At 36.0% G+C, this 19,229-nt stretch overlaps 1 protein-coding gene across 1 annotated transcript; it reads right to left on the reverse strand.

Annotated features, from left to right (window-relative positions):
• Window positions 1-723: 723 nt before the first annotated feature.
• Window positions 724-1,877, reverse strand: LOC113780255 (40S ribosomal protein S13-2-like). Its single transcript, XM_027326065.1, has 2 exons — window positions 1,739-1,877; window positions 724-923 (listed from the first exon to the last, which is right to left on the reverse strand). Exons 1-2 carry the CDS (start codon window positions 1,875-1,877, stop codon window positions 724-726), a joined length of 339 nt encoding a protein of 112 aa, XP_027181866.1.
• Between the last annotated feature and the right edge of the window lie 17,352 nt (window positions 1,878-19,229).

A 19,229-nucleotide genomic window follows, 5' to 3' on the forward strand; every position in this document is an offset into this window, starting at 1 on the left:
GGATAAGTAAGGAACCTCAACAAACTCCAAACACCAATTCTTTCCAAAAGTACTGGACAACACATGTAAGGAAGGACCCTCAAACAACACCACAAACCAATTCTTTCCAAACCAACAAGAACTCCTATGCTGACTATCTTATGGACAGTTCCAATGGTATAACATGAAGATTACCTTGATAGGCAAAAATAAAAAAAGGGTGAAGCCATTCCATACTAGTGGAAGAGATTATGATTAAGTATTTAAAGATGACTGAGAGGGTGGGAGCCAATCTTTTATCACTACACAGTAAAAGAGTGTGGAAACCTCTCCAAAACGTGCATCATAAAGGCCAAAGGAGGAAACTTCATCCAGACCAGATTTTTTTTTATCTTGCCACTTATGAATGACAGTTTATATGATTTTTAAGGGAAAAATTGTTGCCCAGTAGTTTGCTAAGGATGCAGGACAAAACCAACGCATAGGCCGATAACCTATTTCCCATTTCCTCTGCCAGATCACCAATGAGGTATTAAAAGAAGCGAAGGAAAATCCCAACAGTTAAAACAACTACAAGTCCTGACCAGCAGACTGGTATCTCAGTACATGCTAATGAAAACGCAATGCGACAGAACATTTCATTATCAAAGAACAAACGTTAATCAGCTCAACAAACCCATTGGACAGACTTCAATGACGCTTTAAAGAAAAAATCAACAGCGAAGCGGTGAATGAGAGGGCATACTATTTCCAGTTGGGAGGGAGCTTCTTGGTCTTTTTGTAGTAACGAGCAAGGCGGTGAATCCTGCTCTCCACCAAAACCAATCTGAACTTGGAATCCTTGTCCTTCCTGTTCCTCTCCAAATGCTTCCTGATTGCGATGGCCTTCTTAATCAGATGGTACAGATCCTCTGGAATCTCAGGTGCAAGCCCTGCCTTCCGAACTAGAAAAAATCACTAATATTGTTATAAAAAATTTAAACAAAATAATGCGAATGCAATAAGGAAAATGATATTGAATTGTTTTTTTTTTTTAAATATACTGTGAGCCTTGAGGATCCCAAATTCCCACTCCACCCAGCACCACTTAACCCACCATTTCTCTCACCAGTAGCCACTCATAGCAACATCATACACCCAATTCCACTCCCTCCATCACCATCCAATTAGGCATCAGCTTTTGCCCCACCTAGTCCCAAGCCAAAACCGCACCCGCACATAAACCCAATGGATCTTGTCACTTTGAATCACATATGAAATTGGATGATCAAGTCTACATACCATGGTTGTACAAAAGTAACTTAAGCAATTGCAACTATAGATCAAACAGTTCTACTAGAAGGAGATGATTAAATCCTTGACTCAAACTAGCCACCAAAAAAAATTTTGCAAAATAATATTTGGGGAAAAAAATTTAGGGCAAATTAATTGGGGAAAAAAATTAGGGAAACAAGGAGAGACATGAGATGACCTACCTGAGAGTTGGTGGAGAGCACATCGATCTCTTTCAACGTTGAATGCACAATTAGTCCAGAGTTTGTGGAGTTTTTTCTGTAGAGAGTGCGAATTGAGGGATTGAGATTGTTTTCTTTTTGCTGCTAATGTTCAATTGGACTAGTAACAATAAAGTTTATAAAAAAAGGGAAAGAAGTTCCGTCAATCACCGCCAGCCTTTTGGTAAACATAGGTGAGGCCACGCTTGCTGCAATAGTGCCAGCGCCACACCAGCATTAGGGCACTCCTTCCTGAGCCTCTAGACCTTGCCAGAGTCGTCGACCTTGTAGAACTAGAGGACTGCAGCATTGGCCTTCTTCTTCTTGGGCTTGGTGTAGGGTCTTCTTCTCGCGCTTCTTGGAGCCATCACGAAGGCGGAGGAAGAGTTGGATGGTGGACTCCATCTGGCTCCTTCTAGATGTTGTAACCGGCTAGGGTATGACCGTCCTCCTGCTGCTTGCCGACGATGATGAGGCGTTGCTGGTTTGGCTACCGCCTCCGCTGCTACTCGGGTTTTGGGAAACGAATAAAAGGGGTTGAGAATAAAGGGATTGACTGAGAGATTGAGAGTGTGTGGAGTACAGATGGCGTCTGGATGTAGGGACTGGGGAGTAAGAGTGGTTGCTTTTCTTAGTGTATGGTACCCGCGCCACTTTTTTTCATTTTTAGTTTGAACAAATTTCGGGTACTAGTCAATCAAGACAATCCAAGTCAATTTTAGCTTCAATTTTTATTTAAATTTATTAATGTATTTCTAATCACTACTTCTTAACATATTTATTAAAAAATTATAATGGATGAAATTTTTTTGATAAATTCAAAGAACTGGTAAATGTTCTCTTTGTCAAGTTATAATAGTTTATATAGTTGTTCTAACTAGAAACTTTCATTAATTTTTTCCAATTAAAAACCTATTATTATTTGAGTAACTATGACTAGTTTAATAAATCATCAAATTTAAAAAAATTAAATTAATATTGTGGCTCACAATTAAATAAATGGATTGGAGATGTTCAAGTTAGTGATGATACTATGTTGTCGCTAACTTTGCTATAGTTTTACTAATAAAAATTGGTCGTCAATAAATATAAACAGTTACAACAGTAAAAAGTTGTCAAAGAAAGATGTAGAATTAGTGACAACTTTTATCAAGTTGTCACTGTCGAAAACCTCGCGCCTTCCATGTCCCATGGTGCGAAGTAGTTTTGTGACGATAATTAAGGGTTGTCACTGAAAACTTAGCTGCTTTGAGTCAATTGTGACAACCTTCAATGTCGTGACTAAACGATCTCATTTTGTGATGAATTTTTGTCATCACTAGGAAATGTTGTCACTAATGACTTTTTTCTTGTAGTGAAGAACTTATTTAGCTCGTTTGGAGAATGGGCAACTCGATAAGCCAGCTTGATTCATATCTTATTCGAGTAGCTTCTTTCTGCTTGAGAAGAATGGACATATATGTTATTTCATAATTTAAAGGAAATAGAAATAGGATTTAGGGGTTAGGTTTTGTTATTCGATCTTTACTTCTTTAGCCAAGTCAATTACTATTTTTCGCCCAAATCCCAAATTTCCAATCCCTCTACCGTGGCCCACAGTTCGCACTACCACTGAACCATCGGCCATTGCAAACCTAGCCATCTTTAACCATTACTGCATGCTTCTTCACCGAACAATCTTTCTCTTGCCGTCTCTTTTCCATCAAAAACCACCACAAGGAGTTTCTTTATTTGTCATGCCCAACCACCACTATCACTACAACAAAAATGACCTTTAACGGCATTTAAAAGTGTCAGTATATATAATCTAAGCTAACACTTTACCTTTCCTCACACCTCGGACAAGTGTTGTCCCTACCAATGTGGGGATAGGTTCGTACTATTCAAAGATTTCAGGAAAACTATGCTATTATAGCATCCCATCTATCAACAAAAATCCATTTTCTTAACAATCGAAAGTGTCAAGATATTGTTGAAGTTGTTGAGCTATGCTGACACTTTTAACTGTCCGGATTTTTTTTTTTTTGTTTTTAAATAAAGAAGCAACCTAGTTGTGCTCCCTGCTATACATTCTGTCAATCAGATACCCAAAGGTCTTGTAAAATTATCTCAAAGAACAGAATGCATGTAGTAATTTAAAAACAAAAGCTAATGCTCAAATATCATTTATTGAACTAAGAGTTAGCAACAATTACTAACATAGCTAATCGAAACTGGGTTGCAGAGATTGGCACATAACTGGGTTACAGAGATGGCATATAACTGGGTTACAGAGATTGGCACATAAACTAGGTTACAGAGATTGGCACATAACAAGTACTGTTATAGCATCCATAAACTGGGTTACAAAGATTGGCACATAACTCTGAGGAATGACATGACCAGCCGCTGCAATTGGTGAACAATCAAGTATTGCATTGCCTTGTGGCATGAGCCTAAAGACGAGAGATGTCCTGCAGGGTGAAGTGTACTGATCAGTTGAGAAATTTCTTCAACCTACGACATTCTTGGGCAACTATCAAATTACACTTAAGCACCAATATCTACCTTCCGCCACTAGAAGTTCCTGGAGGGATATCCAATGCAGAGCGATGTGAAGCCGCAGGACTTAGACCAGCTGTAGCATGGCTGAGAGCCTTGCCTGTGAGAAGTAAAAGGTCCCCAGGAACAGAGCCACTATCAGCCAGGTACCAGCGGCCATTGGGGTCACAAACGTGGAAATCATAGGAAAGAACTGGTGGATAATTAATCAAAGAAAACAAAGTGTTGAAGCATTACAATTCCAAAAATGATCTGGTTGAAATGTAGAAAAAATGTATAAGCAGTTAAAAAGGAATCCAGGAAATTAGTACATATTGTTGCAACCTACCTACTGATCATAAAAAAAAAGTCCAAATATAGGTTACAATACCTGAAGTCCAGGAGCATCTGAGGAAATTAGCGTCAGCAGCCCCTTCTCTACTTCACCATTTCCACTCAGTTTTCCACCTCCTGTAGATCCTTTTCCATTTAGTGAATGTGTACTGGAAAAGGTTGCAACAAGCACTGATGAAGAAGTCTCGTTAGCAGGCAATGGGCTATCGTCAAGCAAGTGATTGAAAACACTGCAAGCAGTGATACATTCTAAATACAGATCAGAAAACACTAAAGTTGACCACTAAAAGCAAGCATATTTTAAGTTCAAAATAGAAGTCATCTCTAAGAAATATTTTCAAGTTTTTGGAGCCTCCAGAGTCCAATGACAAGCTGGATGGTCTAAAGAGCAGGGTAAAGTTCAAGATCATGAGATTGAACATAAAAGGTGACATGGATTATGTACCAGAGCTGTTTGATGAGCATAGGGATCAAGTTGCAGTTGAACAGATTCTGCGGGTTATTTTCCTGGAGCCTGATCATCTTACCCCTGCACTCGAAAAACTGAATCGTCAACTAGCTGAGGCTGAGGCTAAGCTTGAGGTATACAAAAGGCCTCCTCCAGAGGACAAAGGTCTAACAGTTCTTGGGGAAGGTCTTGTCTTTGATGAATGGAAGGAAATGAGGGAAAGATATCTTGTAAGACAACTGGTCAAAGGAGTTGATTCAATATAAGGTGCTATACTTTCTTTCCAGTGATGCAGAATAGAAAACTGGAGTGAAAGTGAAATCACAGGCAGCAAAATCTGGAATTTATGAGTTTAACATGCTATTTCAGGGATTCAATGAAGCATAATAGAGAGAACTATTTTGCTTCCCTTTGATATCAGAATAACTATATGATTCAAGGATTATCTCCTAGCTGAGACTTTTGTTCATGCAAAATCAGGTCAGAACCTCACCAAAGGCAACCACGACAAGGAGACAAATTAAAGTTTTGGCATTTTGTCTATATACTCTCTCACATGAAAAGATAACTTTTAACTGCTATCCAAATAGCATGATAAACTAGTGCTAATTGTATTATCAATTCAACATCACAGATGTATCAGAAGCAACAATCCCCATGACTCAAGCCTCTCAAATATCATGTAAGACTTATTATTGATAGACCCCTATATTGCTAAAGTCTACTAGTACTTCTTATAACACTCAACAAACTGAATCAGTTCCTAGTGATTACAAGCACTAAAGTAAATTATACAAGTCTACATACGGGTAGCAAATAAAGCAAGCTATGACTTGTAAAGCCTAATCATTCTACGGCTTTATCAGCAATGATCAACTTAAAACTCTGAAAATTAGCTGAAACTTCAACAAAAATCCTGCATTGAAATAGAATACAAAGCATATAGGGGTGGTGAAGTTGACGTACCTGCTTGAGATTTATGGACTGAAGATAACTATTGAGTACAACAACAGAATACTCAGTTTTTGCAGTCGAAGCAAAATCTTCAAGCCCAAATCCACACCTGTTAATTATCCAGCATAATCGAAAATTAGTACCAAACATTTCTACATTGACAATCTAAATCAATATGTTCCCAAAAATAATTAAAAAACACTACATATATATTTATATCCCGCCGCAGCTTAACTCACAAACCCACTCTTGATACGAGCTCTTGTAACTTTTGATTAATTCATCAATTTCTTTCTCTTGTTTTTGCTCAATATTGGCCAGGGCTTCCCTTACATCCTGCATTATTTAGTAAGGAAAAGGCCCAAAAAGTTAACTTTTTTTTTTGTAGGAAACCACCAACTAAAATTTACATATAGAAAAATTGCAGAGTATAACCTGTTCATCGACGACATCGATATCTGCGAGCTTGTGGCCGGATTCCTTATCGGAATTGCCTAATTCTTTTGCTAAGAAATAATTTCTGGAGAATCTGAACTCGTCCTCTTCGATGGGGCGACGGGACGGCAAAGATAGGGAGCAAAGGAGAGGAAATTGGCCGAGAGAGAAGGAGGGCAAAAATTGGTATTTCAGATTTAGGCAGACAACCAAGAAAAATCAATTTAGGGCAAAAATTTATCATATAATTACATATCTTCAATGGGAAAACATGGGTAGTTTGATTGCGGAGAGATTCAATAGAAAAAACTCTTCGGGGAAAGCATAATTTTGGCCAAGAGTTTTGACAGATAGTTTGCCGAGAGAGAGAGAGAGAGAGAGAGAGAGAGAGAGAGGGAGGGAGAGAGAGAGAGTTTGTGAGAGAGATAAGAGAAGCAAAATTTCAGCAGGCAAAATGAGGTTTTGAAATTTCACTAAGTGTTTTGGCAAAACAATCTTCCGCCAAAATCAAACGACGCCATTTTATGTTCTAATTTTTTTTTGGTGCATCTCACATTTTTTCAAGTGTCATGATAGATAGTCTAAAGACACATTATTATTCTTATATCAGATAAAATAAAATAAAAAAGAGTATAAATTATTGATTTGATAACAAGTATAATGATAGAAGTGCTATAATGACATAAACCATCAAGTGTCCTCATATGTATGTCAGGAAAGACCATTTTTGTTGTAGTGTATACAAATCTTCGTGACCTAGAGCTTCTTCATTTTTTAAGGTCAAGACCAGCAGACCTGCTATCATTCTACCTATCGTAATAGCCATCAATTAGTGCCAGTCCAATTTGGCTGGTTTTGCAAAGCCATCATGATTTCCAGTAAATAGGACTTACCAGCACACTATATAATTTTATTTTTTTCTTGTTGAATGTTGACTAATACTTATACCATTAAATTTTTCTTACTTATTATAGAATTTTTTTTAGCCAACATACTTGTTGGATCACTCTTTTAGTGGAGGTTGGCAAAGTACTAAGTTTCATAATTGTTAGTTATTACTAATTCTCTCCTTTGAAGTCTGAGAAAAGGACAATACTTGTAGCAAATTGTAATACATGGTTGGGATGAATGTAAAGTTAGTCTAAATTACTTGATGATAAACTGAAGGATAAAGCCATTATTACTACTATTTCAAATTGGCAAATTCTGCTACTTAACTTAAGATAAAGAGGAGCACATTTCTATTTGTATCATTGGTGCATCTTCCACACCTCTCAGATTTCTATCTTGATTTTCTTTCTTATGATTAAAATTGGATTTATAGCTTAATATTTAAAAGAGAACTTAAGATCTCTTGAGCTTATCAAGTGAGGAATTGATGTTGATAAGTGCATTGACTTGGTTTATTCATGTTCATGGATCAGTATTTGATGAATAATGTTAAACCCATTCATGATTCTTTAGTGGTTGAAATGGCAATTATTGCTTGCATAATTAATTGGTGACATGTTTCGAAATAATTTATTAGCTAAGTTTATTAGTTTTAGCATTACTAAAATTAATTTATAACCTCTACTTTGTACCCAAAGTACATACAATACTTTGTTAATTGGGCAGGCAGGCCAAATATGTTTTTAAATTTGGCTGTATGATATACCACTTAATCCTACTTGATAAATTGGGCTGTAAACATTTGGCTATATATTTCCTTTGGTCTAGTGCAAATTAGCTTTACAATTTAGAAATTTATAGGTTCAAGATTAGCTAGTTTTAACTCTTAATGCTATCTACTATTACAGTCACTATGATCAATAAAATTTTGGTAACTGTTTTGATTTTGTCCTAATCTAGGAGTAGAACTTTTACTGCTTTGTAATACACAACTATTTTCCTTTCTTTTTTGGCTCATGCTTTTCTTGCCTTTGGGTTTGTGCTGTTGTACACTAATGAATCTTGTAATGGTAATGGCAAATTGATTAGTTTTTTCCTTTAAAGAAAATAGGTATGGACAATCCTCCATTTCTTTCACATCAAGGATCATCATCAAGTCATGTTATGGAGGTTGGTAATGAAGTTGCAGATCAAGAACTTGAACTCAGGAAAAATACTGATGAGATAAGCAAAAAAGGGTTAGATTTAGAAATCTTAGAAGACTAGCCAAATGAAGGAGCATAAATGGTGCAAAATGGTCCTGATGAAGGAGTAAAACCATTTGAAAAAAAAAGCAAAGAAAAAAGAAGTCAAAAATATTGGAGGATATGATAGTAGTGAAGCAGGCTGATGGAACATTTAACGTGTAGTGTAATCACTGCAAGGAGATGTTTGTCAAGAGTGCATCTGGGACCACGTCTTAGTGCAGTCATCACGTAAAAAATTGTCTACAAAAGAAGCTGGCCCTTAGGAAGGAAAATAGAAACAGCAGGTCTTGTCCTTCATTGAAGGACCTTCGGATGATATTACTTCAATCACCAATTTTGTTTTATGTTCATGCTAAGGCACAAGAGTTACCAGCTTATATGGTTCTTCTACATTAGTATACTTTCTCTATGCTGGCTAATGTAGCTTTTCAAAAATTCATGAAAATTGCATCTCCATTTTATAAAAAGTTTAACTGGCAAATAAGAAAGGAAAATTATGTGACTGCTTATATACTTGAAAAGAGAAAGCTGAAAAATGTATTAAAAGATGCTAATCGGGTTAGTATAACTACAGATTTATGAAAATCTGGTCAAAAAATTCAATATATAGTTATGATAGGGTATTTTGTTGATAGTGATTTGAGTGTTGCAAAAACATGGTATTGAATTTTTGTAATTGCCTACCTCCTTACACAGGAATAATTATTATCAATGCTCTAAGCAAGTGTTTTCTTAAGCGGGGGACTGAGAATAAGGTTTCTACTATAAATGTAAACAATGCTTCTTATAATAATGTATGCATTGGGAGACTTAAAAAAAATTCTTCTCTAAGAAAAAGGGTCAAGTATTGGAGGAAAAATTCTTCATGTTAGGTGTTGTACACATATATTTAATTTGCTTGTTTAATATGGGCTTAATTAAATTGTTGATGTAATTGATGTTGTTTAAAAGGGGCTCAAGCATTTGAAAAGAGCCTCACATTTATGACTTTGCAAAAAAAAAAAAGGAAGCTTCAGTTGCCTTCTAAGAAGCTTATTTGAGACTGTCCAACTAGGTGGAACATCACCTATTTGATGTTGGTTTCAACTCTAGAGTTTAGGGATGTATTTCCAAGATATGGGGTCATTAATCCTGGGTTTCACTATGTCACAAGTGATTATACACAGATGAAAGTTGAAGAAGTGTATAAAGTTTTGGGTATTTTTTCTAGGTATATTGATGAGATTAGATATATTCTTTATGAACTCTTTAACGAATATGTGGATACTCGCATCTCATCTCATCGTGAAGAATCACAAAAGCATGCGGTGAAATGAAAACATATAGAAATTACAATCAATTTATCCAAGGGACTGCTAAAATGGTTGGAGTTAATACCCTAACTAGGAAAGAAAATTTTCAGATGGTTGTTAGTGAAATTGATAAGGCTCCCCCTGAAAAAATCAGATTTAGATGTTTATTTGGAAGAAGGTAGGTATGTTTGTGATACAAATACAAATCTTGACATCTTGACTTGGTGGAAAGGGGAAAGATAGAGGTTTTCTATATTGTCAAGGATGGCAAATGATGTATTTACTATTCTAGTTACAATTATGGCCTCCAGTATCTACTTTCAGTGCCAGTGGTAGAATAATTGATGATGGATATGCTTCTATGTCACTTGAAATGATGCAAATACTATTTTATGGCAATGATTGGATCTATAGTTTTCATGGGTTAAAAAACAAGTCTCATGTAAGTAAAATACATCTTCTCCTGCTAGTTTATTTTGGTACCTCATTTTACCTTGTTAAGTTGTAACTTTCTTGTTTTCATTCTGTAGGAATCACTGGATATTGCCAAATCATCTACAATTGAAGCAATTGATCTCCTTGACATGTGAAGGCTGTTTTTTGAAATATGTGATTTTGAACCTTGTTGAAGTTCAATTTGCGAAGTTAGACCTATCTGAATTTGTTTTTCGGTTTATTGGTTGCTCAAATTTGTGACTGCAGTTGACTTTGTATGGAAGATTTTCTGAAATTTGTGATTTGTGAAGCTAGACTTGGTCAAATTTTTAGTTATCTAGCATTGTCTTGTATAATTATTTGGCTGGACTTTGCGTCTCTATTGACTTGAAAAGAATTTGATCAAATCTGTTGACTATTGCCTGTTGGAACTTGTAATTTGTGAGGCATGTTGTTTTGCAAAAATGCGAATTTGCAGGTTTAACTTTGAAATTATTTTGGGTTTTTGTTATTTGCTTATTTTTTGTGAAGTCAAAATGACATATTTTTTGTGCAATTAATTTGTGATTGTGAATGGTAGCTTGGCAAGTTTGGTATTTTTTGGATAGGGTGTGGCATTTGTTTGATCAAACTTGTACATTAAAGTGTGGTATTTGTTTGAATATCATCAAAATTGATGCAATTGTTTGATAGGGATTTCAAACTCGAGCTCAAGCTTATACGAGCTCTACTCATTTGTGATAAACAAGTTAACCTCGAACTCGAGCTCAAACTCCAGTCACATACCCCATTCATCAAGTCAATCTCGAGCACACTTCAATAGTCATTTAATTAGTGAAGTGAGCATGAGCTTGACTCGATAGAGGTACGAGTCAAGTTCGAGAATCCAAAACTCAACTCGACTCGACTCAATTAACAGCACTAATTAGGGAGATTTAGAGAAGGAAGACAAGGTGCTGATGGGTGGCTTATTTGGACTTTTGTTTTTTGAGGTGCTAAGTCTTTTGTTTTAGTTGAGAGTCTTTTGTCCATTGATGAAAATGTTTAGCACTATCCACCTTCTGTTAAGTCAAAGGGGATGACCGTTATTTTATGAATATCGAGGATGTATTGGTAGTTTAGTCAAATTATAAAGGAAGAAAATAAAATTAATTCAATACTTGATTTTGAGTTGTGTTATATATAGGTTTTTTTGTTTGTAATTTTTCTCATTTTTTTGGTTTACAATTGTTTTTTTCTTTTTTTTTTGTTGTCACTTCAAATATGTCAACATCAAAGCAATTATCATCCCATAGAGGAACCTTGCGATATGCATGGAAGAAAGGCCTAGTTAGTTTATTATTTCTATTGTTTACTTGACTCAATGTATCCAATAGTTGCAAATTAGAGACATATAGTTATATCTTTAGAATAATTTCAAAAACCTCCACTAAGGCTTCTGAGAGTATTGCTTGGCACCAAATTTGAAAAATCACTTGCCCTTTTATTTGAAAAATCCATTTCAAAATATTATTTTAAGAAACTCATCTTGTGACAGAGTATAATCTCATTCCACATTTACTCTCTTGTTGACTTACTCTTTAGTATATAACTTTTTTTATGCTAGCTCTTTATTTTATTAATATGTAAAAATAAAGGAAGGAGAGGGACTAGACGAAAAGTCAAAGACCTCCAATATATGGTGATAAAAAATTAACAGATAAAAGGGGAGTACTACTCCCTAACATATATCATAATTTAAAAATTTTGTGCATATTAATAATAATTTAAAAATAAAATCCAAAAGCATGAAGGTTTAATTCTAATGGGACAAAATATAGTGTGCTTTTGAAATACGAGGAGTTAATATTTCAAAGTCTATTTGAAGTTTTTGCAAGTTACAAAATTTTTTTTTTACCAAAAGTGCTTTTAGTTAATTTAAGGACTTATATAAATTGTTTACTTTTTCTAATATTTTTAATTTTTTGTCGATATCGGTAGTTTGAAAACTCGAAAAAATAGAAATTGCTAAAAATTATATATAAACTTGTTTTGTGATGTTTTCAAGTTGGTACAAAAAGTTATTTTCATTATTATAAAATATTTTAAATTATTTTTGTAAGAATTGTAAATTATTTATGATTTTAAAGTTCTTAATTTTTTGTCCAAACTAATGACATAAAATTTTATTAAAGGGTTTTTTGACCCTATTATTAACTTTTTAATTTCAATTAAAGAACCATATTGACCAAGTTTATAAAAACTAAGAAATAAAATTGATGTATAACAACAATTAAGAGTCGACGAGACAAAGGTAAATTTAGAATGAGATTATATTCTTTTTTAACAAAATGAGTTCCTTTTTAATATTATACTTCGAAGTGGGTTGCAAAAGTTAGGGGAAAAAAACCAAAGAGTGGAGACAAGTGAGGTCTTGGAAAATCCTAAAGCTCCAAGCAATATTGTGAAGGAAAATTTGCCTATTTTGGTCCTAAACTTTTACACTAAAATCGATTTAGTCCTTTATTTTGTTTCCTCCCAATTTAGTCCTCAAACAATTTTTTTTTCATTCCAATGTTGACCACCCATGACGGTGCCATAGATCTTGCGTGTTAGGGATGCTGGAGAAGGGGTAGAATAGTTAGCTCACATTTGATTTTCTAATTTTAGGGATTTGAATGAATTTCCTATTGCTTTTTGTCGCGCCCCATTTTTTGATAAATAAAGAAATAAATGGTTTTAAAAAATGTATTTTTGATTCAATTTGTGATTGGAAAATGAATTGTGATTTAAAAGAAAAAATGGGTCTAAATGGGGGTTTTGAGAATGCGACGATTTGACCCAAAATTATAGTTTAAAAAGGGTTTTTGAAAAAAATCGGAGTCGCCACTTGGTAATGAGTTAAGGTGTACCAAGTCACCTAAAAATGAATTTTTAAAGAAAAAATAGGAAAAAGTAGTAAGAAACCCCTTTTAAACGACTCCTAGTCCACGTAAACCAACGAAAAAGGTTCGGGAGTCACATTTGACGAAGGGGAAGGCAAGGATAAAAATCCAAGGCACCCCTTCGACCTAGCCAAGGCTAGTTGCGTGATTTAATCAAAGATTTTCTTGTTTTAACCAAAAAATTTATTACATTTGGATGTACTACATGAATGCAAACCCTAGACCTAGGGGTATTGGGGGTAAAATTTCTCTCCAAAGTTTGAGTGATGCCAATCACATTAATTGTGAAGCCCAATGATGATCCTTTGGAGAGGTCACACATAATCCTAAATGACGTAAAAATGAGTGAAATGAATGCATGTTATGTGAAAGTGTGAGTTTGTGTGAAGTGAAAAAGTGATAAAAATAAGAGTGTGTAAGTGGAAGTGTGCAAATGGATGTACAAGATAAGGTGAGTAAAAATGATAATGTGAAAATGTATGTGAGATAACATAAAGTGCATGTGTGCGAGTGATATTATAAAGTGTAAGTAGTTGAGGGAAAACGTGCAAAATTAAAGTAGTGTGAAGTGAGAATGTGGAAAGAGGGTTAGAATATAGAGTAGAAGTGTATGTGATAGCGAATGAGTAAACTGTATGAATCCTATAGGAATGCATCAAGACGGGAACGGGGAGTCCTAACTTTGTGACTTTAATTTTCCCTTTGATTAGAAGGGAGAACTAGCGTGCTAAGGCTATTTTGTAGCCACACTCGCTCGTTTCCCTTATCGAAAGGGGACTCTTCAAGCAAATGAACCCTATAACTAGCATGAAATGCAAAAATCCTAAAATGAAGGGAAAAGGGGTTCGAGGAGCATGCCAAATGATAAAAACTAAGAAAAATGCATGAAGTGAAATGAAACATGCAAGCATGGACTCACGATAGGAGATGGCCTATGGGGTCTAGCATTGGACTAGCCCTTTCTATAAATGAGCCACAACTAGCGTTGGACTAGTGTGATGACGTACATTCATCCATCACATTCATCCATTGCTATAAAAAGCAAGTAGACATGCCAAAACACTCATAAACACATAACACATAACATTAGCATGCTCGACTAGATGCAAGGGCCTAATAAAGCAAATTAACACATAGCAACAAAAATAAGCAATCAAACTAATGAACCTATTACATTTGCTAGCTAGGCACAAGTCTTCAATAGGTCTTCATCAAGTGCTCTCCAAGCCCTATCTATTACAAGCCAAGAGGTGTACACATACCCCATAAAGAATAACTTAAATAAAGAGCAAAAGTAAATGAAGTAAATGAAAGGAATTAAAGAAAAACAAGGGAAGCAAGTAGACATGCAATTTTCACGTAGCACATTGGATCACATAGGAGAGAGACAAGAGAGATAAAAGAAGTTATACCTCCCTTGAGTTGATGCCTTAAATGGAGTGAAATCACTTATTTATCCTCCAAAATAAAAGAAATGGTCAAGGTACCAATTTATTTGGGAAAATTAAAGAAAATGTGCAAAACAAAGCTCACTTGATCATAAAGCTCTTAAATTCATGCATGAAGTGCAATTTAAACAAAGCATGGTAATTATTTGAAACAAACAAGCAATGAAAATTGCAAAATTAAGGCTGCCAAGGACCAAATTGAGGACATTATTCAATTGGTTGGGTCCTAGTGGAACAAGAAGAGACTTGGGGGGCCAAAGTGTAAAATCTGGAAATTATTCATGCATGCAAATCACGTAAGGAAACTCCATTCTGCAACATTCATTCGAATTTTCTGCAACAACTTTCGACCAAGACAAACTAGCTGCAAATTTTACTTTCACTTACGGATTTCAACCTCAAAACACAAGATACCACTCCAACCATCAACCAAACCAAATACCATGCTTTTATTACAAGACTAAGGCAGAAAAAACTGGATTGGTGGCTGTTTAAGAATGCAAGAAATGATCAGAAAAAACAGGAGACAAAGTGCAGCCAGCCGCGGCTTTTACCCATTTCACAATGCAAACGGGCTCACCAAATTTTCAGATTTCTACCTATCAACCATCAACTAAACACACAATTTCATTGCAAGTATGAAGTTGGAGCTGGCCATCAAGGATAAAAAAACAAACAGCAAGACAGCAATAGAAAAAGGAAAAAATGCCGCAGGTTTTCTGCAACTACACAAATGAAGCATGCAGCCTTTTGTTCCCCAGCTCGCTGCAATTTTACTCATTCGGCCGAGGCAACATTCATGCTGAAGACTCATGGGCATCTTCACTCATTCAAGCACACAAAAGGGTAAAGACTTGCAGCAAAGGTAGACATGTCATTCTAGTCCAAATAACAAACTGAATCAAACTCTTTGAGCAAACTAAAATTTTCGGCCAACTAAAACTTCTTTGTTTCTATCATTTTTGCAGCTTATTAACAATCCCAGAAAGATCATACAATGCCAAACAGGCCAAGGATTCAACATCCTTCTCCCCCGACAGATTCGGGGGTACAAAAGGCATGAAAATTGCAGCAAAATGCAAAGGACGAACTCGCAACTGAGGATGCATATTTTCACGCAGAGGCTTTCCTCTTGTCTTGATTTCTGGGTTTCATCCGAAGCATATTTCAAGTTAACTATATTATGCAACTTACTCTTCCAATAGCACAACTTAAAGGCTCAAAGTTCATAAAAGTTAAAGGAGAGTAACATCAAGAGGATCAAGCAACACAGCGGCAAAGAAAAATTTGACAGTTCATGCATGATAATCTGATAAGTCGACCCAAACAGGGGAGAAGATTACCTGAAAATGCTTTCTTGAGCAGCTGCAGATGAGATATCCTGACGAAATCCAACTTTTTCAGGAGAAAATGAGACCCACGAACTGGGTTGCAGGAAAATCCAGTGCTGATGCCGGCGATGCCCACCGAAGATCCTTCCTTTTCTTTTTCTGGTTTCCAGCCGAAGCCCCCCTCCCAGCTTTCTCTCTCGGCCTTCTTTTCTCCTTTTACTCTTCCCCCGTTGTCAACCTCGATTCTCCCCTCTCTGCCTTCTTCTTTCAAGAACCCCAGCTTCCCCTTTTCGTTCGCTGTTTCTACCTTTTTCTTCCTCTGTTTGCTTCCTTCCGTCGCCCTCTCTTCTTCTGTTATCTTTTCCCCGCCGCCAACTAGCCCCTCCAAACTCTCACTTTATCCCCTTTCCAGCTACCACAAAAAGCTGCGTTCTTTTCTTCTCAAACCCTAGTCACTCATCTCTCTCCACCAGCCGTCAAGTTTTCTCTTGTTTTTTCTTTTCTTCACCGTTCTCCCCAAAAAAACCCCCCCTTGCGGCTGTTGTTTTTTGTCCTATTTATACCAAGCTAGCAACCCTAAAACCCTCAGCTATCCTCTCCAAAAATTGCAGCTAAAGGGGCTGCCCAATTCTCCGTTTGCAAGCTGCGACAATACGCAGCTTCATGCCGCGTTTCTGTTTTTCTTCTTCTTTTTTTTTTAAATTAATTAAAACAAAAAATAATAGTAAAACTAAAGAATAATAAAAACAACAATTTAATTGCAATTACATCAAAATAAACAAACTAAAAATAACAGAGTTATCATTTTCAATCACTTTCTTTCATTTTTCCATTTTTCATCGTTTTTTTTTCCCAAAATAACTTAATAAAAATAAAATGCCAAAAGGTTGAATTTAAAAGAAATAAACATATTTTGTGAGCAATTTTTTTCTTTTCTTTTTTTCTTTTCTTTTCTTTTCCCATTTTCATTCATTTTCCAAGAAATTCTATGCTAAAAACTAACACGATAAAACTAAAAATAAACAGTAAATGAAATTACACCAAAATTTTGGTGTCTACACTTTTCTCTCAAAATCTCACAAATTGCGAGAAGGAAGAACTGGGAACTAAGGATACTTGTTGCTAACCCTCGACGCCAAGTGAAATACACTAAAGAAGGAACTTCGTCAATGGCACTAGAAGTTCATGCAGCATTGAACACTCAAGTAATCATTGTTGATCAAGGAACCAATCGTTAGGGATGCCAGGAGGAAGGATGGAATTCTACAATAGGGATGAGACTATATTTTGTCACTGCAGTGAAGCATGTTGAATTGTGATAACGTGGACAGTAGCCAAACCAGGTATCTGATAACAAGCATCTCCAAGTTCACCATGTATTTGCCTCCATACATGTGAGTGATTTCGAGTTTATCATCCTTGCACCCCCTTGCAATATTGGCAGCAGTATCAAATTTTACTTTCTCCAGCTTTTTCTGGACTTTTGGGCAAATATTGTAAGTCATCTTCTTCATCCATTCCCTTGTTGTTCTGAGCCTTTCCATTAAGTGGATTCTAATGGTCTCAAGCATTCCTCGGATCGGCTTCTCTCTTGCATCCATTATCATTGAGTTGACACTCTTGCACAGATTGTTGAAAAGAATATCACACTTTGGAGTGCTCTAGAAGTGTGATCTTGACCAGTGAGTATGTTATCATTCCATGCATTTCCATCATACTCTCTCAAGGACTCCATTTTGTTCTCAAACATCCACGCATAGGAGGACCTTGCACAATTCCAGAATCTTTCCTTTAAGCTTCACTAGGATGCAAATTCTTGAAATTGTTATGCAAGTGCCTAACACAATGGCTGTGCTCTATATCAGGAATTACTTCATGAATTGCAATTCCTAGTCCCTAAAATTAGAAAAAAAGGAAAACAGAAACCCAAAATCAGGAGTTAGCCTCTTAAATTAATCAAGCAACATAAAACAAATTCAATAACATATATATAGGGAGTTACCTTTTGCCTATCACTGATGAATGTCCAATTTCTTTGATCATAAATGGCCAAGTCATACTTCAGAAATTCAATGAGCCACTTTCAGGACCTCTTGTTTTCAGCCTCCACTACTATATGTGTAGTTGGATAAATACAATCATTTGGATCTATCCCCACAGCAGTTAGTAGTACCCCCAGATGCGGACCTCTCAAGTGGCAACCATTTATTCCAACTATCCCTCTTACATTCAAATTTGAAGCCTCTCTTTAATGCCTCAAAGCAAATGTAAAGCTTCTAAAATCACTCTCTCCCACTTCCTCTTCCAAAGTTGTCTCTATGTACACTGTAGAACTTGGATTGCACTTCATCAACTCCGTAACCTCTTCTGTTGGTTGCTTTTTGTAGATCCCATGGATCAATATCTTGGCCTTCGTCCAAATCTTATACACAACAGTTTTAATGATGTGCACATTCAATTCTATGTGCACCTTTTCTCTAAATTCTTCAACTATTATTCTTTTTTAAGCCTTAGAAAGTCAGCATACTTCCTTGCTAAGAAGCTTGAATAGCTCTCTTGTGGAAAAATGTCCCACCGCATATGTGTTTTGGTCCCATTGTCCTGATAGCAAACAAGGCATCACCAGCTTCTACTTTAGAAGCAGAAAGCATCCACTTGCAGTGTTCAGTCTAGCATTTCACCCTCATTCTTCCCTTATCATGTTTCATCCACTTAATGTCCTTACCCTACTTGATTGCATGATTCTCAAAGCCATCTTGAATACATACTTGTTATCAAGTACCTGCGCTACATAAAATTTTGGATCATCTATATCAATTTCTGGTCTAAACATCACAAGTCTTGGTTTCTTCCTTACACTATCTACCTCAGAGGAATTATGGCAACTCCTTAGCTCATCTGACACTATAGAATTAGATCCTTCATGGACTGGGATATGATCTCCCTCATCAAGGTGAGTCTATTTGTTGAAGTCGCCTTTGCTCTAGCTTTTTCCTTCTTCAAAGCTGCTAATTGTCTTTTCTCACCCTTGGCCCTATTGCCTCTACTATGCCCTGCAATGGCAGTTGGAAATTTGCCAACTCAAGTAGCTAACTCTTGATCAGGAGCCACAATAGAAGACTGAAATATCACATCATCATCATCATCTTTAGAAAAATCATAATAACTATCATGGAAGCTTTCACCATCATATGTTTTTGAGTGTGCAGTATCCTCAACTTGTTGTTTTCCCCGTTGACTCCTCCCAAGCTGCTTCATTTTCTCCATATAAACTGGTATATCCTCAAGGTTAGCAATAGCAATGAAAATGAAATGCTTACTGCCGGGACAAACCCAGCTCCAATAGCAATGAAAATGAAATGCTTACTGCCGGGACAAACCCAGCTCCAATAGCAATGAAAATAAAATGCTTACTGGCGGGACAAACCCAACTCCAATAGCAATGAAAATAAAATGCTTTGACAATCGGATAGTGGGA

Source organism: Coffea eugenioides, chromosome 8 (assembly GCF_003713205.1).
Source record: "Coffea eugenioides isolate CCC68of chromosome 8, Ceug_1.0, whole genome shotgun sequence".
NCBI lineage: Eukaryota > Viridiplantae > Streptophyta > Magnoliopsida > Gentianales > Rubiaceae > Coffea > Coffea eugenioides.